The sequence below is a fragment of the Saimiri boliviensis genome, chromosome 5 (assembly GCF_048565385.1).
Source record: "Saimiri boliviensis isolate mSaiBol1 chromosome 5, mSaiBol1.pri, whole genome shotgun sequence".
Classification (NCBI taxonomy): domain Eukaryota; kingdom Metazoa; phylum Chordata; class Mammalia; order Primates; family Cebidae; genus Saimiri; species Saimiri boliviensis.
Genome location: NC_133453.1, coordinates 77,571,933 through 77,591,490, shown reverse-complemented (window position 1 = coordinate 77,591,490; position 19,558 = coordinate 77,571,933). Strand labels below are relative to the sequence as shown.

The following is a 19,558-nucleotide window of genomic DNA, read 5'->3' as shown; positions in this document are numbered from 1 at the left end:
GCATTCTAAAGCTATTTCCTGCTTAAAGACAGTGACAGTATGGTAATGAGTTTGTGGACTCATGATATTTGTTTTGTTTAGCTTACATTCAGCCAGTTATTCCTCATTGCCTATATTATCTTTATTAAAACACACTGTTGAGCTTGCAGCTGCTGGCCCTCTTTGGTTTTTAAAATATTAACATCAGATTCTATCTTGTAGGTTTCCAGTCACCTCCTCTTCCCTTCCCAAGTGATAGTATCCATAACTAAAACAGTATGACTAGTCAATATAGGAGAAACACAAGCACCTCAGGATGGCAGGTTATCTAGGAGTCTTATTGAAGATTTTCTTGCCTCTGGATCAGACAGAAGAGAAACTCAAACCTCATTCCCTGATTCCCAGCCTTCACTCTCCCCGACTGCATAGACTCTGATCACATGTTGCTTTAAAAGAAGAACATCCCCATTCAGTCTCACCACTAAGCAGCTCCATCTTCCAGTGGACTCATCATAGTCACAAATATCCATGACTGAATAGTTTTGAATCCTCCTCAGCCACTGTAACGAAATTCTTTCTTGTGTTGCCCATGTCACATCACACAAGTAGTGATCCCTAGAAGGAAGAAAGGAAAGAAGGACAGAGAGAGAGTGAATATGACTATTGCTAGACCTTGGTTCAAACAGACATTTTACTCAGTGAACAGAAATCAATCTTAATGGGAAGTAGAATTACAAATGGTTAATGAAACCACTTAATATCATAATATTTTACCTTTTCTTAAAACTTAAAATGTAATTTAATTTGGAATGGTAATTAAAATATATCCAACAGGAAAAGCAGCAACAATATTCTACAGTGGCTTAATATGTGTGACTCAAACCAGGAGCTCAGGATTTATCAAGTCCTCAACTTGGCCTTTGGTGGTGCCAGGGAGTCAAGGGTGATGTTTTCACATCTACTTTCTGCTGCCTTGAGGGAAGCGAGGCTGTGGACACTGGCTAAGGTTTGAGTATTTCTGGTAATTTGACGTGCTTCTCCAGAAAATTCTTTCTATTAGGGTGAGACTACATCTGACCCTTTTCTCAACTTCATTCTCAAAGGGAAAAAATTGACTCACACCTCCACAAACTTTGAAAATCAAAGAAGTATGTTCTAAAAAGACATTTCTTGAGAGTCAAAACATGAACCCTGCGAAGAAATGAAGGAACCCTGTGGTATTTTAACATAAATTTATGTAAACAGAAGTATCTAGCAGTGCATCCTCCCCGACACATACTTAAAAATTTTTGGCACCACCTTCTGATTAACAGGGAAATGCATGGAATTCATTGTCTACTTTTCTGTTGGCCTCCCTCACATTATTGGCTATGGATAGTTTATGTTTTTGCTCCCTCCTCCTCCCCCAGTGTGGTTTTGGATGACTGTTCACAAATCCCTGCTCTCGAGTGTCTGATCACAGCCTTGCTTTTTCATTAGAAGGTTCCAAATGAGTGTGTTAATCCCCCTCTTCCAGCCTGGTCTGGTGGCCATATCTCCTCTTCATTCCAAATGTTCTCACATGATCCACTTGCTCCCTCCTTCACAGGCTGGGCCTACCCCTCTCCTTGCTTGACTGCAAGCTCTTTCACAGGGTGTCCCCAGGGCGTAGCGGAATGCCCGGCTCAACACAAGCGCTAATGACATGCCTGTGGAATGCAGCACCAAAGAAAGGACAGTGCTCTCCTGACCTGTGGAAACTGTCATATTGTCATACTGAAGGAACATAGTTCTGTCCCTCCTCAGAATTCATAGCTCAATTCCAGTCTCCACTCCCTTCACAGACACCTAATCACACAACATTTACTGGGCACTCAGGGTGGGTCAGGTGCTGGATAAAGCCCTTTAAGCTGCACATAGCTTCATCATCCCCATTTTACAGCTGAGAACACTTAATGTGTGAATGCACCCAGCGACACCGAGCTTCCAGGCTACCCTGCTGCAAGGTGCACGTACTGAAAGAAGACCAAATCCCTTCACCCAGAAGCAGAGCACAGCATTTCCAAAAATAGGGAGGCCTTTTCATTTCAGTCCTTTTTCTTGCTTCTGAAGAACATATATACTACCTAATCTGGGTGGCTGGTATTCTCTTGAACACACCATGAGGCTCTCTGGTTGCCCCCACTTTGTTCAGTCTTGCCCTTCATTCTGAAGTGGCTGCCATGCTCTAACTTCCTTAGGTCTTGGCCTAAATGTCCCCTCATCCACAATATCTTCTTGGAAACCTACTTCTCCCACACCACTCTCCCCGGTCTCATTGTGTTCATCACAAACCACAAGGCTGCAGGGGCTGAGCGTGCAACCACCTCTTTCCATGCTCAGGAATACAGACAGCTCATCCAGTCTGAGCTTCTGCATCTGCCCAATGCAGGAAACTAAATGAGAACACGGAAAGGCAAATACACTTTACCCAAGACAGGCAGTAAATCCATGCAAAGATAATGGAAGTATGAAAAGCAAGATAGAAGAGGAAGCTTTCTGAAATAGCTTTTTTACACCAGAGGTTGGAAAATTTTTCCAGCTTAGGGTCAGGTAGTAAGTATTTTAAGCTTTGTGGTCCATGTCTTCTCTGTCATTACTCCGCTCTGCCTTTGTAGCGCAAATGCAGCCAGAAACCATAATTAAATGAATGAGTTCATTTAATGTTCCACTGAAAAGCTAAAATCTATATTTCTTTAAGTTTTCATGTATCATGAAATATTATTTGATTTTTATTCTCAACCACTAAAAATGTAAAACCTGGGCGCATCATCTGAGTTCAGGAGTTCAAGATCAGCCTGGCCAACACGGCAAAAGCCTGCCTGTACTAAAAATACAAAAATTAGCCAGGTTTGGTGGTACAGACTTAAAATCTCAGCTACTCAGGAGGCTGAGACAGGAGAATTGCTTGCACCCAGGAGATGGAGGTTGCGGTGAGCCGATATGGTGCCACTGTACTCTAGCCTGGGCAAGAGTAAGACTCTGTCTCAAAAAAAAAAAAAAAAAAAAAAAAGTAAAAACCATTTTTACTTGTGGACCATACAGAAATGGGCAGTGGGCTGCGTTTGGCCCATAAACCCTGGTGTACTAACCCCTGTCCTATATCAGTGTATTTTTTTCAGGCCAAAATCCTTTGGATAATCTGATGAAACTGATGTATCTCTCTCAAGATGGAAAAAGCCTCTCCACTGACATATGTACAACATCTAAAAATTCCATGGGCATCGATTAGGAATTTAGGCTCCAGAAATATTCTTCTCCTTTTTTAAAGTGTTCTGGTAGAGTGAAGGGGTAGGTGATGGGGGGAAATACTTTTGACCATAATTAATGGATCACTAATTATAAGCCCCAGAGCCATTCAACAGATATTGGGTGGGGTTACCTCAGTAGAACATGCCCTCTTCAATCCCCTAGCTTCAGGCCACAAAATTTGCAGATGGCAGTCAAAGAAACTAAATAGCTCTATCTACTAAAAGTCATAAATTAAATGTCAGGTTCAGAAATCAGCAACATACAAGCAACTTTTCCCCATTTGAAAATGTTGAGTAATGGAATTTGGGAAGTCAGCCAGGAAACTCACGTGCATCAGTCATCTTCCCTGCCCATTTTCAGATCAAAGGTTCATGGTCCTGGGCCCTGCATGGCCTGGGTTACTCTCCATGACCCCAGGTGTACTGTGCACCCTGTGCATGCTCAGCAAGGCAGTTCAACCGTGGTGCAGACAGAAATTTTTGAATTTTCTTATAAGCATACGTATCTTCAGTGGCAGCCCTGAGCCAAGATTATGCCAGTCTGAGATGTCAAAGACTCATAAAAAAAAAAATAAAAATAAAAAATTCCTGCCAGGCACAGTGGCTCATGCTTGTAATCCGAGCAGTTTGAGAGGCCAAGGTGGACAGATCTCTTGGGTTCCAGAGTTTGAGACCAGCCTGGCCAACATGGTAAAACCCTGTCTCTACTAAAAATATAAAATATTAGTCAGGTGTGGTGGGGCACATCTGTAATCCCAGCTACTTGGGAGGCTGAGATAAGAGAATAGATTGAACCCAGGAGACAGAGGTTGCAGTGAGCAGAGATTGCACCTTTGCACTCCAGCCTGGGCAACAGAGAGAGACCCCATTTCTAAATAAATAAATAAATAAATAAATAAATAAAGCAAGCCAATGGCTCAATTGTACTTTTTACTGAAAAGTTTAAGTACCCACTTAAAACCAGAAAAATCCAACTGGCAGGATTATCACCTATACTTCGCACACTGCATGCTGCTTTTATGCTGCTTTTATTCTGTAAAAACAGAGAGGTCATTACTGAATAGCTTTCTTATGTAATGGTTGTGGTGGGGTAGAAGATGGACAGCCCCTGCAGGCCAGGCCTTCCTGAAAGCCTGGGCAACTTATCCCAGGTTAGACATATGAGCCAGCAAGCTCTTCTACCTTCTGCAGCTGTATTAGTCCAAGGACAATATGGTTGATTTTAATACTAAAATGATGGAGTAATTTCTGAATGTAAAATAATGAGTTCACACCCATGTGGAGTCTACTATGTGCCAGGAACTGTTCTAAGTGCTTGACATAAGCTCATGACCACCCTATGAGGTAAGTACTATAGTTCATGGTCTGCAGATAAAGAAACTTAACAGCAGAGGATTTAAGTAGCTTGCCCACTATCACTCCACTGGGAAGTGTTGGAGCCAGGATTCAACTTGAGCTGTTGGCTTCAGATTCCCTGTTCATAATCATTCCATCTATGGAACCTCCACCCATCCCTTTGGGAAATGTTGCTAGCTAGCTTCACCTTCTTCCTTCTTTTCAGTATTAAGCTCTTCACTCAAAGAAGAAATCTATTCCTAGAGAGTTGTGTATAAACTAAATTTTGTAAGGCAAATTATATGTGGATGTACTGAGAGAGACTTGTTGAGAATCACACAGCAGAGAATTCCCTTGGAAAGCGAACGCCTGTCCCAGCATAATGCCTTGCAAACAGTAGGCATTTAACAAATGTCTGTTGGGTACAATTAATTCCCTTAATTTGTGTAAATGTCTCTTTTGGTACATTAAGGATACTTAAAATAAGGTATTAATTACTAACTGGAAATAACATTGGAGGGAAAAATGTACCAAGAGCAATTGCAACCATGGAATGATTAATTCAGTGAATCACCCGAGGAAGCGGGCGTACTGCCAGTGCTGGCCATGGGCTCCATGCCATCCTCTGCTCTGATGGGGATGCCAATCCTCCCAGGTTCGCTGACAAATTCCTCAGGAGAGGAATGGATGGGATGAGATGAAGCAGATCTGAGGGCTGCAGCACCAGTACACCCACACAGTCATAGCATGCAAGCCCTAATGTGCCTCTTCCAGGTGTCACTAGCTTTCAGTTTATTTATCTCCTGTGTGACAATCTGAGGTGAAATGTCACAGCCTTTATAGACCAGGGATCATAACAGTTCAGAAAAGACACAGCAAGACTTTATCTAGTGTGTCATTCAGGAGCAGAGAGGGCAGGGATGGGGTACATCATGAGCCCGGTGTGATTGAGTCCCAGAGCCATTCAACAGATGTTGGGTGGGGTTACCTCAATAGAACATGCCCTCTTCAATCCCCTAGCTTCAAGCCACAAAATGGGCAGAGGCAGCGAAGAGATAAAATGGAGGGATTTCTATGCAAGGTCATTTTGAAGTCCATCCATGGTGCTGGAAGTGTGAACCACTATTCTATACATACAAAGTCACCTGGATAACTTACTCCTCCATTCATCCATCCACCCATCCATCTATCCTCTGCTTATCTATCCATCCACCCTCTGCGTATCTATTAATTTATTCTATAAATATTGGTTGGGCATGTGCTATGTCCCAGGCACGTGCTACACACTAGAGATACGATTGTGAGATTGGCCACTACTGCATAGAACCTGTCTTACTTTAGTTAACAATGAATGTACTGCTCTAGATAAAAGTTAGGAGATTTATGATTCTACATTATGTGCTGTTCTTCTTCAAATTTTTGAGCTTTCTAGTTCTCATTATGAACCATAAACACAAATTAACAGCATAACAAATCTAATCAACTTTAGCGCTAAATCAGTGCAGGTAGCAGGGAGGCTCACTCTGGTTCAAGTTCAGGCCTTGGTTGTTGGAAACGCAGCCTGGCTGCCCTTCTCACTTGTTATCAGAGAAGCAGGGCTTCCACCCGTTTCTGCTAATTCCTAACAAAATTGCAAACCAGCCTTATCTTCCTGTGGATTTTACTTGCTGCAGGCTGTGGCAAAGCGACACGGCCTAATGGGAAAATGAATGAGGGAAACATGGGCAGAGGTAGGAGGAGGGACACTAATACTGGCCAGGCTTCTCACTCCAGGAACTAGTAAATCACCAGGTAACAGGCTGGGCAGGTTACTAAGACGGTTAACTCACCTGGATTTAATGGGCCCTGCTGGATCTTTGCATGAGGCCAGAAAATGGTGCTTCGTCATGTACTAGGGCATTTTTCCCAGAGAGCATCTAGAGGCTAATTCTAGAAAAACTGCAGCCCTACCAGTGTTAACAGAGACCAACGCTGTATTTTAAATTCTCTAGAAAACACATTCCTGTGGCATTGCCAAAAAACAATATTCTTTGGTAATATACATTTCACACAAATCTCCATAGTGAGGCAGCCCCCACCGTGAGTGAGACTTAAAGAACTACTGAGAACAGGGACTTAATGACGAATTCACATTAAGGCCAAAAATCCACCCTGAGAATTGCGTTTCCTGAGCCCAGCACTTTGCACAGCTGTGCCTTGGAAAGGGATCTCTAAGTGGGAAAGACTTTGTCTCTTTGGGGAATAAATGAGACAGCAAGAGCAGAGCACTGAACACAGTCCCAGCCTATAAAAAGGACTCAATACATTTTTAACTCAATTATTCAAATATTATGGTCCAGCAGGCACAGGCCTTGGTCCCACTGCCAGCTTCCACACTAACTTGCTGTGTGACCTTGAGCAAATGACTTTACCTCTCTGAGCCCCAGTTCTCTCACCTGTGTCTCACAGCAGTGTTCTGAGTGTGTCCTGGAACCACTCCAGGTTCTGTCTAAGCTCTCAGGATTGCTGGGGGAAGGAGGGAGGACAAGGGCTAGACCTGCCAAAACTGAGACGCAATCTCCTATTTGTTTTCTGGCCACGCACTTCTGTATATTATCTCACTTCAACAAAGGTTTCCAGGTCTTTAAAAAGTTTATAAACCATCGATGAGGTCTAAAGTCCCTTCCAGATGGAATCATTTTTAGAGTAGGTGCTCATGCGTGGCTCATTCTCCCTAAAGACAGATACTGGTGACAGACCGAAAGGCCACACCAGGCTCTGCTGGGCTTTTCCTGAGCAGCCCTGACTTTTCCATGCTCTGTTTGTCCCACCTCAGTGTCCTTCCTCCTCACTGTGCCCTGCTGAAAACCAACTGCTCCATCTGCACATTCTCCAGGGGGCATGTTTTGATCCTGGGGTCATGAAAAGCCCATGTTCTCCTCCTCAGAATGCCTCCATTCTATTGCTCATACCTCTCAGCGAACCCCTGGAGGCATTTATCTGAATGTTTTCTATCATCTACTGATGATAAGCACTATAAGGGCACAGGATTTTTATGGACATTTGCAAGTAGATATACAGCTGCCCATCAATGATGATTAAAGAGGTGGCTAGATGTAACCAAAAGGCAGAATTTAAAACTTCTGGGTAAATTTTTATTCCATTGGATAAACTCAGAATTTTTTTTTAAACTTAATTAATTTTCCTCCAAATGAATGGGTTATTATAGATATTTCTAACCAAAATACTAAACCCAGAGCACAGCCCACAGCCTTCTTGATGTAGGTCATGCAACCCCAGAGACAATGGATGCTTCCATACTGCTCTGAGCGTACATACGGGAATGTGAGGGCACCAGCTGTAATCACACAAAGCAGTCTCTACTGGCTTGTTCTTTCAAGCCAGAAAGTCAGGTTTTAATATAAATTCCTAGTAGGTCATTTTCTTAATCTGTAGGCCTCATATCTTATCTGTGAACAGGCACACAATGAGAGTTGTTGGAAAGACAGAGTGACTTTAATGAGTCCTAAGATAAGTATGTGACAATCCCTGTATCTGGTCCATAGTGAATACTCAATGTATGCTAGTTGTTATTTAAAAACAGCAATAAAACCAAAGAAATGACTGAAGTGAGTGAATTTGGAGCTATCAGATAGCCATAAACTGTACACAGTGTGGTGGTTCCTTTACAGGAAAATAAACAAGGGGCTGAAGACGCTTCAGGGCAGAATTTCAAACCACTGACATGATTTCAGCAAGTGAAGTCTTGGAGCACAAAATGACTTTGGAGCTCCCTAAACTTAATCCACAGACTCCCTGCATTTCTCTAGGTCTTTTAAGGCTCTTTGGGACCTGACCTTGTCTCCTCCACTCTCTTCTTCACTCAAAAGGCTTCATCCAGTCACCCCAACCTCTTTACTAGTTCCTTCAACACTGCAAGCACATCCCCTCTGTCCCCTGCTATTGGTGTGGCTGGAGCCCTCCTGCTCTTCACATCACTGCCACAGGTCATTTTATCCATGAGGCTTCCCTGACCTCCCCTCATCAGCCCCATCCATTTTGCTCTGCTTAGGTTATCCTCATCACATTTTTTTACTACCTGGCATTTTACACAGTTCTTTGTTTATCTGATTATTGTCTGTTTCCCCCAGTTTGAGTGTAGGCTCCATGATACCAGGGACTGGCTGCTCTGTTCATTGTCATCCCCGTCTCTAGAGCTGTGCCCAGCCTGAAAACGTGAAGGTGCTCAATAAAGAGTTGCTGAAGGAAAGAATGAATGACCTTCAGCAGGGATGACACAGTGAGAGGCTGCAATCCACTTTGTCATTCACTTTTGAAAAGTTCTCCCTAGAAGGTACAAAACTGTTTACAAACCAAGCATTCAGGACTAGAGTCTTACCCTATCAACATAGAAGCAGGAGCAGTGATTTGTATGGAAGTTGCATTGGTGATTGAGCTGAGAGAGTCTGTATTTACAACAAAGAACTTTACAGTTGGATTCACAGCTCCTGCCTAGGAAAAAACAATCACAGAATTGGTATTGATGAAAAAAAATGTAACATCATTGCGCACATTTTAAAACTATACAAAAACGTCTGCATTATGGCCATAAAATTATCACAATCAGGCACATTCCAACAATTTAATATAAATAAAATGAACATAAGGGAGAGTCATGAAATGCAACCTTTTCATGGTGAGGCAGAAACAGAATACGTGTATATATATACATACACATACACACATACACACATACACACACACACACACACACACACACACACACACACAGTATATATATAAAACTTGAAGGTCCAAAGCACTTCTGTTTAAATAAGGAATGTTTATATCTTTATAATTTATAACTTTGTGCAAGCAAGGATAAATTTCTTAAAATAAACTCTATTATTTGCAAATATACCCTGACTCCCTGAGACCAAAAGTCTTTGATGGCTGTCAGTATGAAGCTTGAGTTCTGCCGAAGACACAATCCACCAGGAAAAATCAGTTTACCTGAGCCAATGATGTTAATTAGGAAGCCATCATTTCAACTCTAAATTCAGGTTCACCATGTTGCAGCTTTATGATCAATATTATGACAAAAACCTATAAAACCTTTTAAAATATACACATAGATCTTTGATTGACAGATTAGTTAGAAATAATATGATATTTTTAGTGAGAACACTTGATGGAGTTTTTTTGTGTGTGCCAGTTTCGCTCATCAAAAAATAACATTCCACTGAAAACACATCTCCATATTTAGTCTCTGATCTTTTTTTTCTTTTAACTTCCTCTGTCTTCCTAAAATGGCAGCTCTTCATAAAGCAAATTGAGTGAGTTGGTAAAAATAAAAATCCCCTTTTCCAAATTTCTTACAGAAAAAACAATTTACTATTAGATTTTCCTACAGACAACACTGTGGCCATTATTATTATTCTACTAGTGAAGAATCCTTGGTTCCCTTCTTCTAAACCCCCTCTTCCCCAGCTTACACTGCTTAACAAAGCTCTTCAATTTTAGTAAACATGCAACCCTGAGGGGGAGAACAGCTTTGAAAACCAAGACATAACACTATTATTCCAAATGTAGGACATGAAAAATTTACATTAGTGCCAAATCTATAATAGAACCACTAAAACTAGTCATGTGTCCCGTTAATTAGTAATACAATCTGATATATAACTGAGCTTTGCAACTTCATCTAGGGCACAATCCAACTTCCACAAATGAGACGAGCTTCTGATTCAATTATAGCCTCTGTTTTCCTCCATTCAAACATTTTCATTCCCCCTATCTCTTTCAAAAGCATTTTCCCCATTTTTTCTGCTGTCATTCCTCAAAGTTTTTGGAGAAATTACAAAACCTTAAATCACACTCTTTCCTGGGATAATAAAAATACTTTAAAATTGCCAGATGCTGTTGACTTCAGCAAGAGTAATCACAGCAAGCTGTTGAAGAGAGACTGACAATATTTTCATTAGCAGGAAGGGATTAAATGAAACCATTCTCTTCCCATCAAATCATGGAACCACTGTACAAACAGGAGCACAGACCTTTGGATATGGAATCCGTATAGTCTTTGGGTACTGCAGTGACTCATCAGAGTAGAAGGAGTATTCAATAAGTGGGACTTCTGTGTCGTTAAATTGGGCATATGCTAAAAAAGTGCCGTTTGGAGACCACCACAGAGCAGAGTAGGCACTGAAGACTTCCTCTGAAAAAAGACATAAATTGTTCTGTTACAAGAAGTAGCTGATAAATTGGCTTTGGCATTCAAAATATTGTTCTCATTAGCTTTAGTAATTACAGTAGAGTTCAACTAATGAACCACTTTGCATTTGCTGGGCTTCCAAAATCAGAGTAATACAAATGAATAAAAATAAAATCTTCAAGGATATATCTGGATTGTAAAAATAAGTAACCCGTTGGACCATTTTAGAATATTTTAGCATGCAATATTTAATATAAGCTCTACATTTTTTTCTTTATCTTATAATCCTCTAAATTTATGCCTCAAAACATACTAAAAGTAAATTTCACACAGGAGGCTGATTCTCCTTTCTAATTTTCAAACAGTCAACATGCCAGCATACTCTCCCCAACTGGGCTCAGTTTGTACTGAGCCCGCAGGGTACTGGTGGGTGGTATGTAGCTCCAGGCTATCAAACCAATATGGTGCCCAGAGTTTACTACTCTTGGCACAAACAAGGTGTGGGAAGGATGGATTTAGAATGGCAAGGAACTCCATTGAGACCCCCTACTGAGAAACATCTCCTTGCCCAGCCCAGAAACTGAAAACTCCCTTAGATTAATATGCTGCTCTGGTATATATGTTGATCGGTAAGAGAAGAGGGTCAAAGAGGGAGGCAAATAAAAGACAGGATCTTGCTTTCCAGTGCATTGTTGGGCTTCTTCTCAATCTCTGGCAAAGATTGTTCGTCCCTATGTTTATTATGGGGTCTACACAGGGAACATTCAATCTCTGGCTCTTAATATGTTGAAAACTCTTTCACCAACTAGGAATGGAGGAGTTAAGTAGACTGGATGGAGACTCTTCATTATTCCACAAGTCTCATGTAAGTGTAAATGTAAAAGCAAAAGCATAGAAACTGGAATCTTAGGGTTGGGAAATCATGAATTCTAACCAGTTTTCAGAAGCCTGATACCTCTTTATGAGTTATTTCCAAATGCTCTTTTTCAACAACAAAAATAACAGCAAAAATAATTACTGCAAAAAAATGTAATAATAATTATTGTGATGAGCAGCTGGCATTCTTTGAGTGCTAACTGTGCACCAGACATTGATAAGCAATTGACATCTATCATCTCAGTTAATGCTCACAATAACCCATTGTATTGATAAACAAAGTGAGACGAGCTTGAAGAGGTTAAGAAATTTGTCTAGGAACACATGGCTAAGAATTGGTAGAATCAAAAATCAACCCAAATCTCTTTCAACTTATGCTTTTCATCTCAGTGGTATAGTGCCCTTTCCTGCCTCTATTTTAGTATTTCTAGTAACAGAAAACCTACTACTGGGTTAGGCAGCCTATTCTTCCTTTGACTGCCTCATATTCATATCATTGATCTATACACACTCATGTAGCAAGTTAGAATTTATAAAATGTATCAATTTCATCTTCACAATGATCTCTGGGTGAGGATTCATGGCTCATTTCACAGAGAAAGAAACTGAGGCATGAAGAGATTGAGTGAATTGCCTGAAACAAGAACTAGAATCCAGCCCTTATGACTCCAAGTCATGGTTTCTATTATACTAAGAACTTGTTCATATACTGAGTTGAATTCTCATTCTTTGTGACTTTTATCCATTGATTCTGATCTATAATACAGCTGCAATGACATAAAATCCATATAATCAGAGCTAGATTTTGGTTTTGAGAATTACTTGTAAGTATAAGTAGCAGGTAGTGATCTTTGTCTTGAATTAGTGGCTATTTGGAATGCAGAACATATTTTTCTATATTGACAATGTAATAATTTCCTTCTAGGAACTGAGATATTAGACAGCCCCAAGTTCGAGCTGTGAAGCTGTTTTTCTGCATGTGAATGGCCTAGTCATGCAAAAGACTCTCTCCAGCGATTATCCACTTAAAAAAGAATGATAGTGTTAGCTGCCATCTTATCTTCCAGAACGCCAGCTGTTTCTGAGGGAGGGTCACAGCTTTGGAAAGAGGCCACTCGTGTCAATGATCCTAGAGGCTGAGTTGTGCTGTCCAAGTGTTACAAAATCTCTAAATAGCTAGTGTTAGTAAATGTCATTGTAAGTTTTAGTCAAGCACTTACTTCTAGCACATAAAAATTTATCTTTCTTTTAATGTGATTTGTTGTTGTTGTTATGAGTCAATTAAACTTGACTTGGACTTGGTAAGAATGAATATTGTCATAAAGAAAAACCATTTTTTTTTTAACTTCAAAGAAGAAAAAAATAATACAATGAAATACAGACGAGTCTTCGAATAAGTATGAGGAAACCTTGTGAACAGTTTGGAACAGCCTCCAAGTATCTTTTATCTTGGCAAATACAGACATAAAAATTGTTTTTCTAATATTTTCTAAGTTTCTAAAATGTGTTTCTAATAGTTTCGAAAACTCTGCATCCTAAAAGGAAGAATATTCCTTTTTAACTTTTTTGGTTTTATTAGTCATTTTTTTCCCAAGCCTTTCTAATTGCTTTTTCATTCCTAAAAACAGGAAATCATAGTTTGTCCAAGTTTAAGTGAATACAAATTCTCTATAAAACAGTCATTTTCTTCCCCTGTATTCTCCAACCTGCAGATGTTATTTTGTCATCTTCTCAATGTAATGGGACTATTTAGCTTTCCTTAGTAAATTCTGGGCTAGTTAGGCCTAGTTAGAGAAATATCTGATATTAATCTGGAGGCTTTTATGTCCTGGTAAAGGCAGAAAACATCTACCTACACAGAAAAGCCCTTTGTATCAATAAACCAGAGACAAGAGCAGTATTGTCAGACAATGAGGACAGAGGAGTGCTAGGAATAGTTAAATTCTTGGTCTAGAAGACACTTGGTGCTGTGAGTTCAAAGACAAATTGGATGACATTTTAAACAATGCAACTTATTTCAAAGCTCATTTAAATTTTCCAATTTTAAAAGAAATGTTTAACTATTTTAAAACCTTGTAGATTTTCTGATTTGAAAAAGCTTCAAGGTTTCTACCTTCATAAACCCAGTCAGTTATTCCATTATATATTATATCTTCTTTCCCAGTCCATGTGATTCTGTGACTTGGTAAATTTGGTTCAATTTTAACATAAATGTCATTGTTCCAAATATATGCCTAGAAGGAAAAAAACAAGAATTGATTATCAATAATAACATGTTATATTTTATCCTGGAGTTTTAGAAACATGTATCAGTTGCAAATGTAAGGCTTATCATAGTCAAATATTCAATTTAAACAGGAAGAGTCATTTATTTCCTCCCTCTCATTCTTAAATTACAAGTTCGCAGCCTATCATCCCAGAATAATCCTAACAACGCTAATAATATGTTAAAAATAGAAGCACAGAACTACCACTATTTGAATGCTAAAGTATATGAGAAAACCTAGAATACTGACCACTTCTACAGGATAATATATGCTTGTATATTTCTTGTATATTGGGAGAGTGAGTGGAGGAAGGGTAGTTACATTCTGGAAGAGAGAAGTTCAATGGCAGATAAACATTAGATCCACTTGTTAAGATTCTTTTGGACTTCTCAGATTCTCCTAGCAATATAGAACGTAAAGATATATCCATAATAACAGAGAACACAGAACTAGCAGAAAGCAGGTGTGACTCAGAAAATATCTAAGCACAACAGATGACTAGAACTTAAGAATTTGATATGCATTTTCCCAGTGAATAAATATTCCCTATGGGAACTGTCAGGAATTGCATTTAGTTTGTTAAGCTAGTAAAATGTTATCTTGGGCAATAACACTATATTCTATAGTGAAGTATTGACTTCCTAAGATGTCTGCTTTGTATCAGGGTTAGTAACTTCCGCCTGTGAAAAATTTGAGCCAATATTTTTCTGACAACAGAAAAGAAGACTTACCAATTTATGACCCATTGGTGACCATGTGATCCACTGTGTGTTGTTTGGAATCCTCTCTTCTCTAATCAGCTGCCTGGAAAAAGATGAAAGGAAACATTACCAAAAAGAATAACTCACAGTGGGGTTTCCTTAAAAAAATGACACTAGAAAAGCCTAATAGATTTTATTGGGAAGTCACTGACCTTTTTTTTAAATCATAAATGTCATATGAAGCTGTGTAGGAATGCCTCCATTGCTATGAAAAAAAAAACAGACATTTCAGGCTTCTGTGATTATTGATAATTTAATAACTCACTGTAGGAGACCAAGATGATAGATTTGGTAATATATGGTTGTATAATTGTCACATGTTATCATATCTTGTAATTTCCTCCTATAATTTTGGGATTCAAATGTATCCTGGAGATCTTCTAGTACAAACTCCTCTAGACTTCATCTACAACCTAGCTCTGGCTCCACCTCCTCCAAGGAGCTTTCCCAGGACCACAGTGCACCAAAAGTGTCATTTTGTACAAATGTTATCCCTAGCACTCACCATAGTATGCTAAGATTGCCTACTTAGGAAAACATAAATTTTCACTTTTCACCTATCTTATTGACAAAAGATTTAAAAGATATATGATGCTATTGCTGATGGTGATGTGAAGAAATGTTTAACTTCATACACTGATGATGAAATATAAAGTGTTATAAATTTTTTGAAAACCCCCGGCAAGATATATTAAAATTAAAATACATATATCATCAATATTTTAACAACCATCTCAAGAAGCTAGGGATGAAAGTCAAACTTTCAGTGACTGCAGAAGCATAGGGAAAGAAATACTTTTTTAAAAAAAGGAAATCAAACTAAATCCAAAGTAATCAAAGTGAAATAAAGGTAAAAGCACTGATAAAATAGAAGACACACAATAGAGAAAAATCAACAAAGCCAGAACTCGATTGAAAAGACTAGTAAAATTGCAAACGTAGTAAAACTTATGTGTAAACAGTACAAAAGACTGGTATCAGTAAGGAAAAATGGGATACCACAACAGACTCCACAGATATTAAAAGATCATAAGAGACTATTATAAACATTTTTTGTCAATACATTTTAAAAATTAGAGAAAAGGAAAAAATTTCTTAAAAAATGATTTCTCAAAAATGAAAACAATGCTGAATAGTCTTATATCTAATAAACAAATTAAATTCAGAAATAAGAAGCTTTACATAGAGAAAACACCAAGGCAAAATAACTTTACCAGCAAACTCGTTGTGATTTGTTCAAATGAGCAGAGAATTTATCCCTACACAAAAATCTATACACAAATGTTTGTAGCAGCTTTATTCATAATTGTCAAAACTGGGAGGCAACTAAGATGTCATTCAACAGATAGTGGATAAACAAACTGTAGTAGATCCATATAATGGAAACTTATTTAGTAATAAGAAGAATGAGCTATTAAGCCACAAAAAAAATGGATAAATCCCAAATACATATTGCTAAGTGAAATTAGCCAATGTAGTCAGGTTACATATTGTATGATTCCAACAATAGGACTTTCTGGAAACAGTAAAACTATGGAGACAGTAAAGAGATTGGTGGTTGCTTGGAGTCTGAGGGAAGGAAGGATGAAGAGCTGAATCACAGGAGATTTTTAGCACTGTCAAAGTAATCTGTGTAATACTATAATGGTGATACATGTTATTATATGTTTCTCAAGAGCCATAGATTTGTCAGAATTCACCACTATAATGGTAAATACATGCTATATATTTGCCAAAACCCACAGAGAGTCAACCCTAATGCAAACTATGGACTTGAATTAATAATGATGTATTAATATTAGCTCATCAATTATAACAAATGGACCACTAATGCAAGACATTAATAATAGGGGAAAGTGGGGGAGGGAGGACAAGGGAGTATATGGGAACTCTCTGCTTATTTTCTATAAACCTAAAGCTGTTCTGAAAAATAAAGTTATGTTGATTAAAAAAAAAAATGAATCAGAGCTAACCAGATGACTTGGAAGGAGTTTCACATGGTATCATTGAGCGAGAAATGCAATTTACCAAAAAGTATAGGATTTTATTTTTATAGACCAAGTAATAACTAAAAACATCCCTATATATTTTCATAGTCATATGAACAAGAAGAAAAATATAAAAATATGGAGAGATATACATTAGATTTTATGAGAGCCAAGTGAAAAAGGGAAAAAATAAGACTGAAGATAAAAATGTGTATGATCACGTATTTGCATTTATGAAAAATTATGTCTGAATATAGATGCATATATGTTTAAGATATTCTCAAAGAAGTTACTTGTCTATATGTCTGCCTTCTTTACCATACTCCTAGAGGTAAGAAATTGTATCTTATTTATCTTTGGATGCCTGGAGTCTATTCTAGTGCAAGCCATATAGTGAGTGTTCAAGAAATACACCAAATTATAGTAAAATTCAAATTGTACCAATGAGGATGAGATGGATTAAACAGGTATTCCAAGGATATGCAGGTATATAATAGTAGAACTGAGACACAAAGTCAGAGTTTCTAACCTTAACTACTTATCACTTCTCACCCTCCTATGCACTCATGTCAACAAATATTTGTTAAGTTATGCTTTTCACAAGTCATACATTCCTTTCCTGAATCTTGGATTATTTTGACACACCCCATGCTTGTTTCTGGGCAACCTCAAGCAAAATATTCACTAAAGCCAAAAGGTGTGGTGCAAGCTAAAAATATTAAGATGGACTGAGATCATTCAACATGACAAACTATCACGGGTTGTAAAAGAAAACCCGTGATGTTCAGTATCTTTTGAAACTGATTCATTATTCTATTTAGTCTATAACCACTGGTAGGTATCATTTATCAGATATCACTGAATAACACAAGGCCCCTCCCATGGAGGAGCTTTGGTGGAATGGAGAACATGAAATAGTAAACTACAATAGAAGAATCATTATTGGTTGTGCCTAGGATATAATGGAGGTGGATGGGAGAGGCAGGAATCACAAATTAGGCCTTGGGGAGGCAGAGAGGATTATGGAAAAGATGAGTCTTTGGTTGAGGTTAGTGATACAGGGTGACAGAAAGAGTAAAAGAGCATCGTAGCAAAGAGAAGCTGAATGCAAAGATAGAAAAGATCACATTTAAGAGCACAAGCTTTGGAGTCTTCTAACTTGGATTCAGAGTTTCACTGTGTAATAAGAAGCAAGTTTCTTTCTAAGCTTCAATTTCCTTTTTGACAAACGAGAATAATGCCCGCAACAATCTCAGATGTATGAGAATGCATGGGAAACACTTAGCAGGGTTCTGGAACATTGTCAACATGGAATCAATGACATAGCTATTATCAGTATCTCCAGCACACTAGGCAATGAGCAGAGATGTTAAGAGAATATTCGTAACAGACTGTGGGGATACTTATTCACTCATTCACTTACTCACTCATTTATTTGTAGCCACAGCTTAGCAGTGATAATTAGTCATTCTAGATACACTAACTCAGTCATGGAGAAGTTACATAGTAGAATCTAAAAATCAGTGAAAGGTAGACCTCCAAGGAAATGTAATCAAATTAGACTTTCCTTTCTTCTCGATACACACAGTCAAAATATATATGCTGTACAGAAAATTCTATTCGACACTCTTGGAAGTAAAAAATAAAAATAAAAAAGTTGAAGATATAGATCCCTACTTTCAATAGCCTTATAATTTAGCACTTTGCAATATAACATGTATTCATTTAACAATGATGCTTAGCATGTGCTATGTGACCCTGTCCTAGGCACAGAGGTGTGGCAGTGACTAAATCACAGGGAAACTAGCACCAAATATGGCAGGCAACAAGCAAGCAAAGAAATCAATGACAAAATGTCACAAAACCTTGTGATGAAACTACAATGGGTTAACATGACAGAGACAGATTTGTGGGGTGTAGGTGGAAGCGTGTGGCAGAGGGCAATGCTAAGTGACCCAACAAATCTGGACCTGAGTTAAAGAGAGAGACCCATATGATGATAGGGAAGCTTTCATGAGGAAGGAATAGCCAGTGCTTTGGCCCTTAGGTGGGAATGAGGGTGCTGCTTGAGAAAAAGAAAGTGCTGTGCACTTAGGGGTTCTCAACTCAGCATCATGGAATCTCCAGGACGCCCACAGCTATGCTGAGTTAGTTAGTTCCTTTGGGGCAGGCCACAGATATCTGTGTTTTTTCAAAAGTTCCTCAAGTGATCCTAAGGTGCAGGTGAGGTGAGAAGCACTGGCCAAGCATGCTGAGTGCAGGAGAAGCAGGTAGGAGATGTGTTCAGCCGGGCAGACTGGGCTCCAATCACATAAGCCTCAGGATGCCAGGGTTAGAGCTGATATTTTATTTCAAGTGTGATGGGAAGCAGCATAGATTTGGCATAAACTAATTTAGGATTTAAAAGTAGTATGCCAGGCACGGTGGCTCATGCCTGTAATCCTAGTACTTTGGGAGGCTGAGGTGGATGGATCATGCGGTCAGGAGTTCAAGACCAAACTGACCAACATGGCGAAACCCCATCTCTACTAAAAATACAAAAATTAGCTGGGGGCGGGGGGGGTGGTGGTGGACACCTGTAATCCCAGCTACTTGGAGGATGAGGCTGTAGAATTGCTTGAACACAGGAGACAGAGGTTGTGGTGAGCCGAGACCCACAATTGCACTCCAGCCTTGGCGACTAAGTGAGACTCCATCTAAAAAAAAAAAAAGAAAGAAAGAAAAAAGAAAAAGAAAGAAAGAAAGAAAAAGAAACAAAGTAGTACTTTGGATACTGTCTGAAGCATGGGTGGCGGGGGAAGGCAACAGAGTGAAAAAAGCAAAAGCAGTTAAATATACGGGTAAAATCCAGTGATGCAACAGATACAAATCTCCAAGGACCACTAGTGGA

General features: G+C 39.0%; 1 protein-coding gene across 3 annotated transcripts in view; it reads right to left on the bottom strand.

Annotated features, from left to right (window-relative positions):
- The window catches only part of DPP4 (dipeptidyl peptidase 4), an 81,472-nt gene that overhangs the window by 32,558 nt on the left and 29,356 nt on the right, over positions 1-19,558 (bottom strand). For all 3 annotated transcript variants that reach the window (XM_010329641.3, XM_003921932.4, XM_074399591.1), the window contains 6 exons: positions 14,833-14,885; positions 14,651-14,723; positions 13,766-13,886; positions 10,619-10,779; positions 8,962-9,074; positions 459-594 (listed from right to left, as the gene is read on the bottom strand). In XM_010329641.3, coding sequence (XP_010327943.2) covers positions 459-594; positions 8,962-9,074; positions 10,619-10,779; positions 13,766-13,886; positions 14,651-14,723; positions 14,833-14,885 — 657 coding nt within the window. The remainder of the gene's footprint in view (positions 1-458; positions 595-8,961; positions 9,075-10,618; positions 10,780-13,765; positions 13,887-14,650; positions 14,724-14,832; positions 14,886-19,558) is intronic.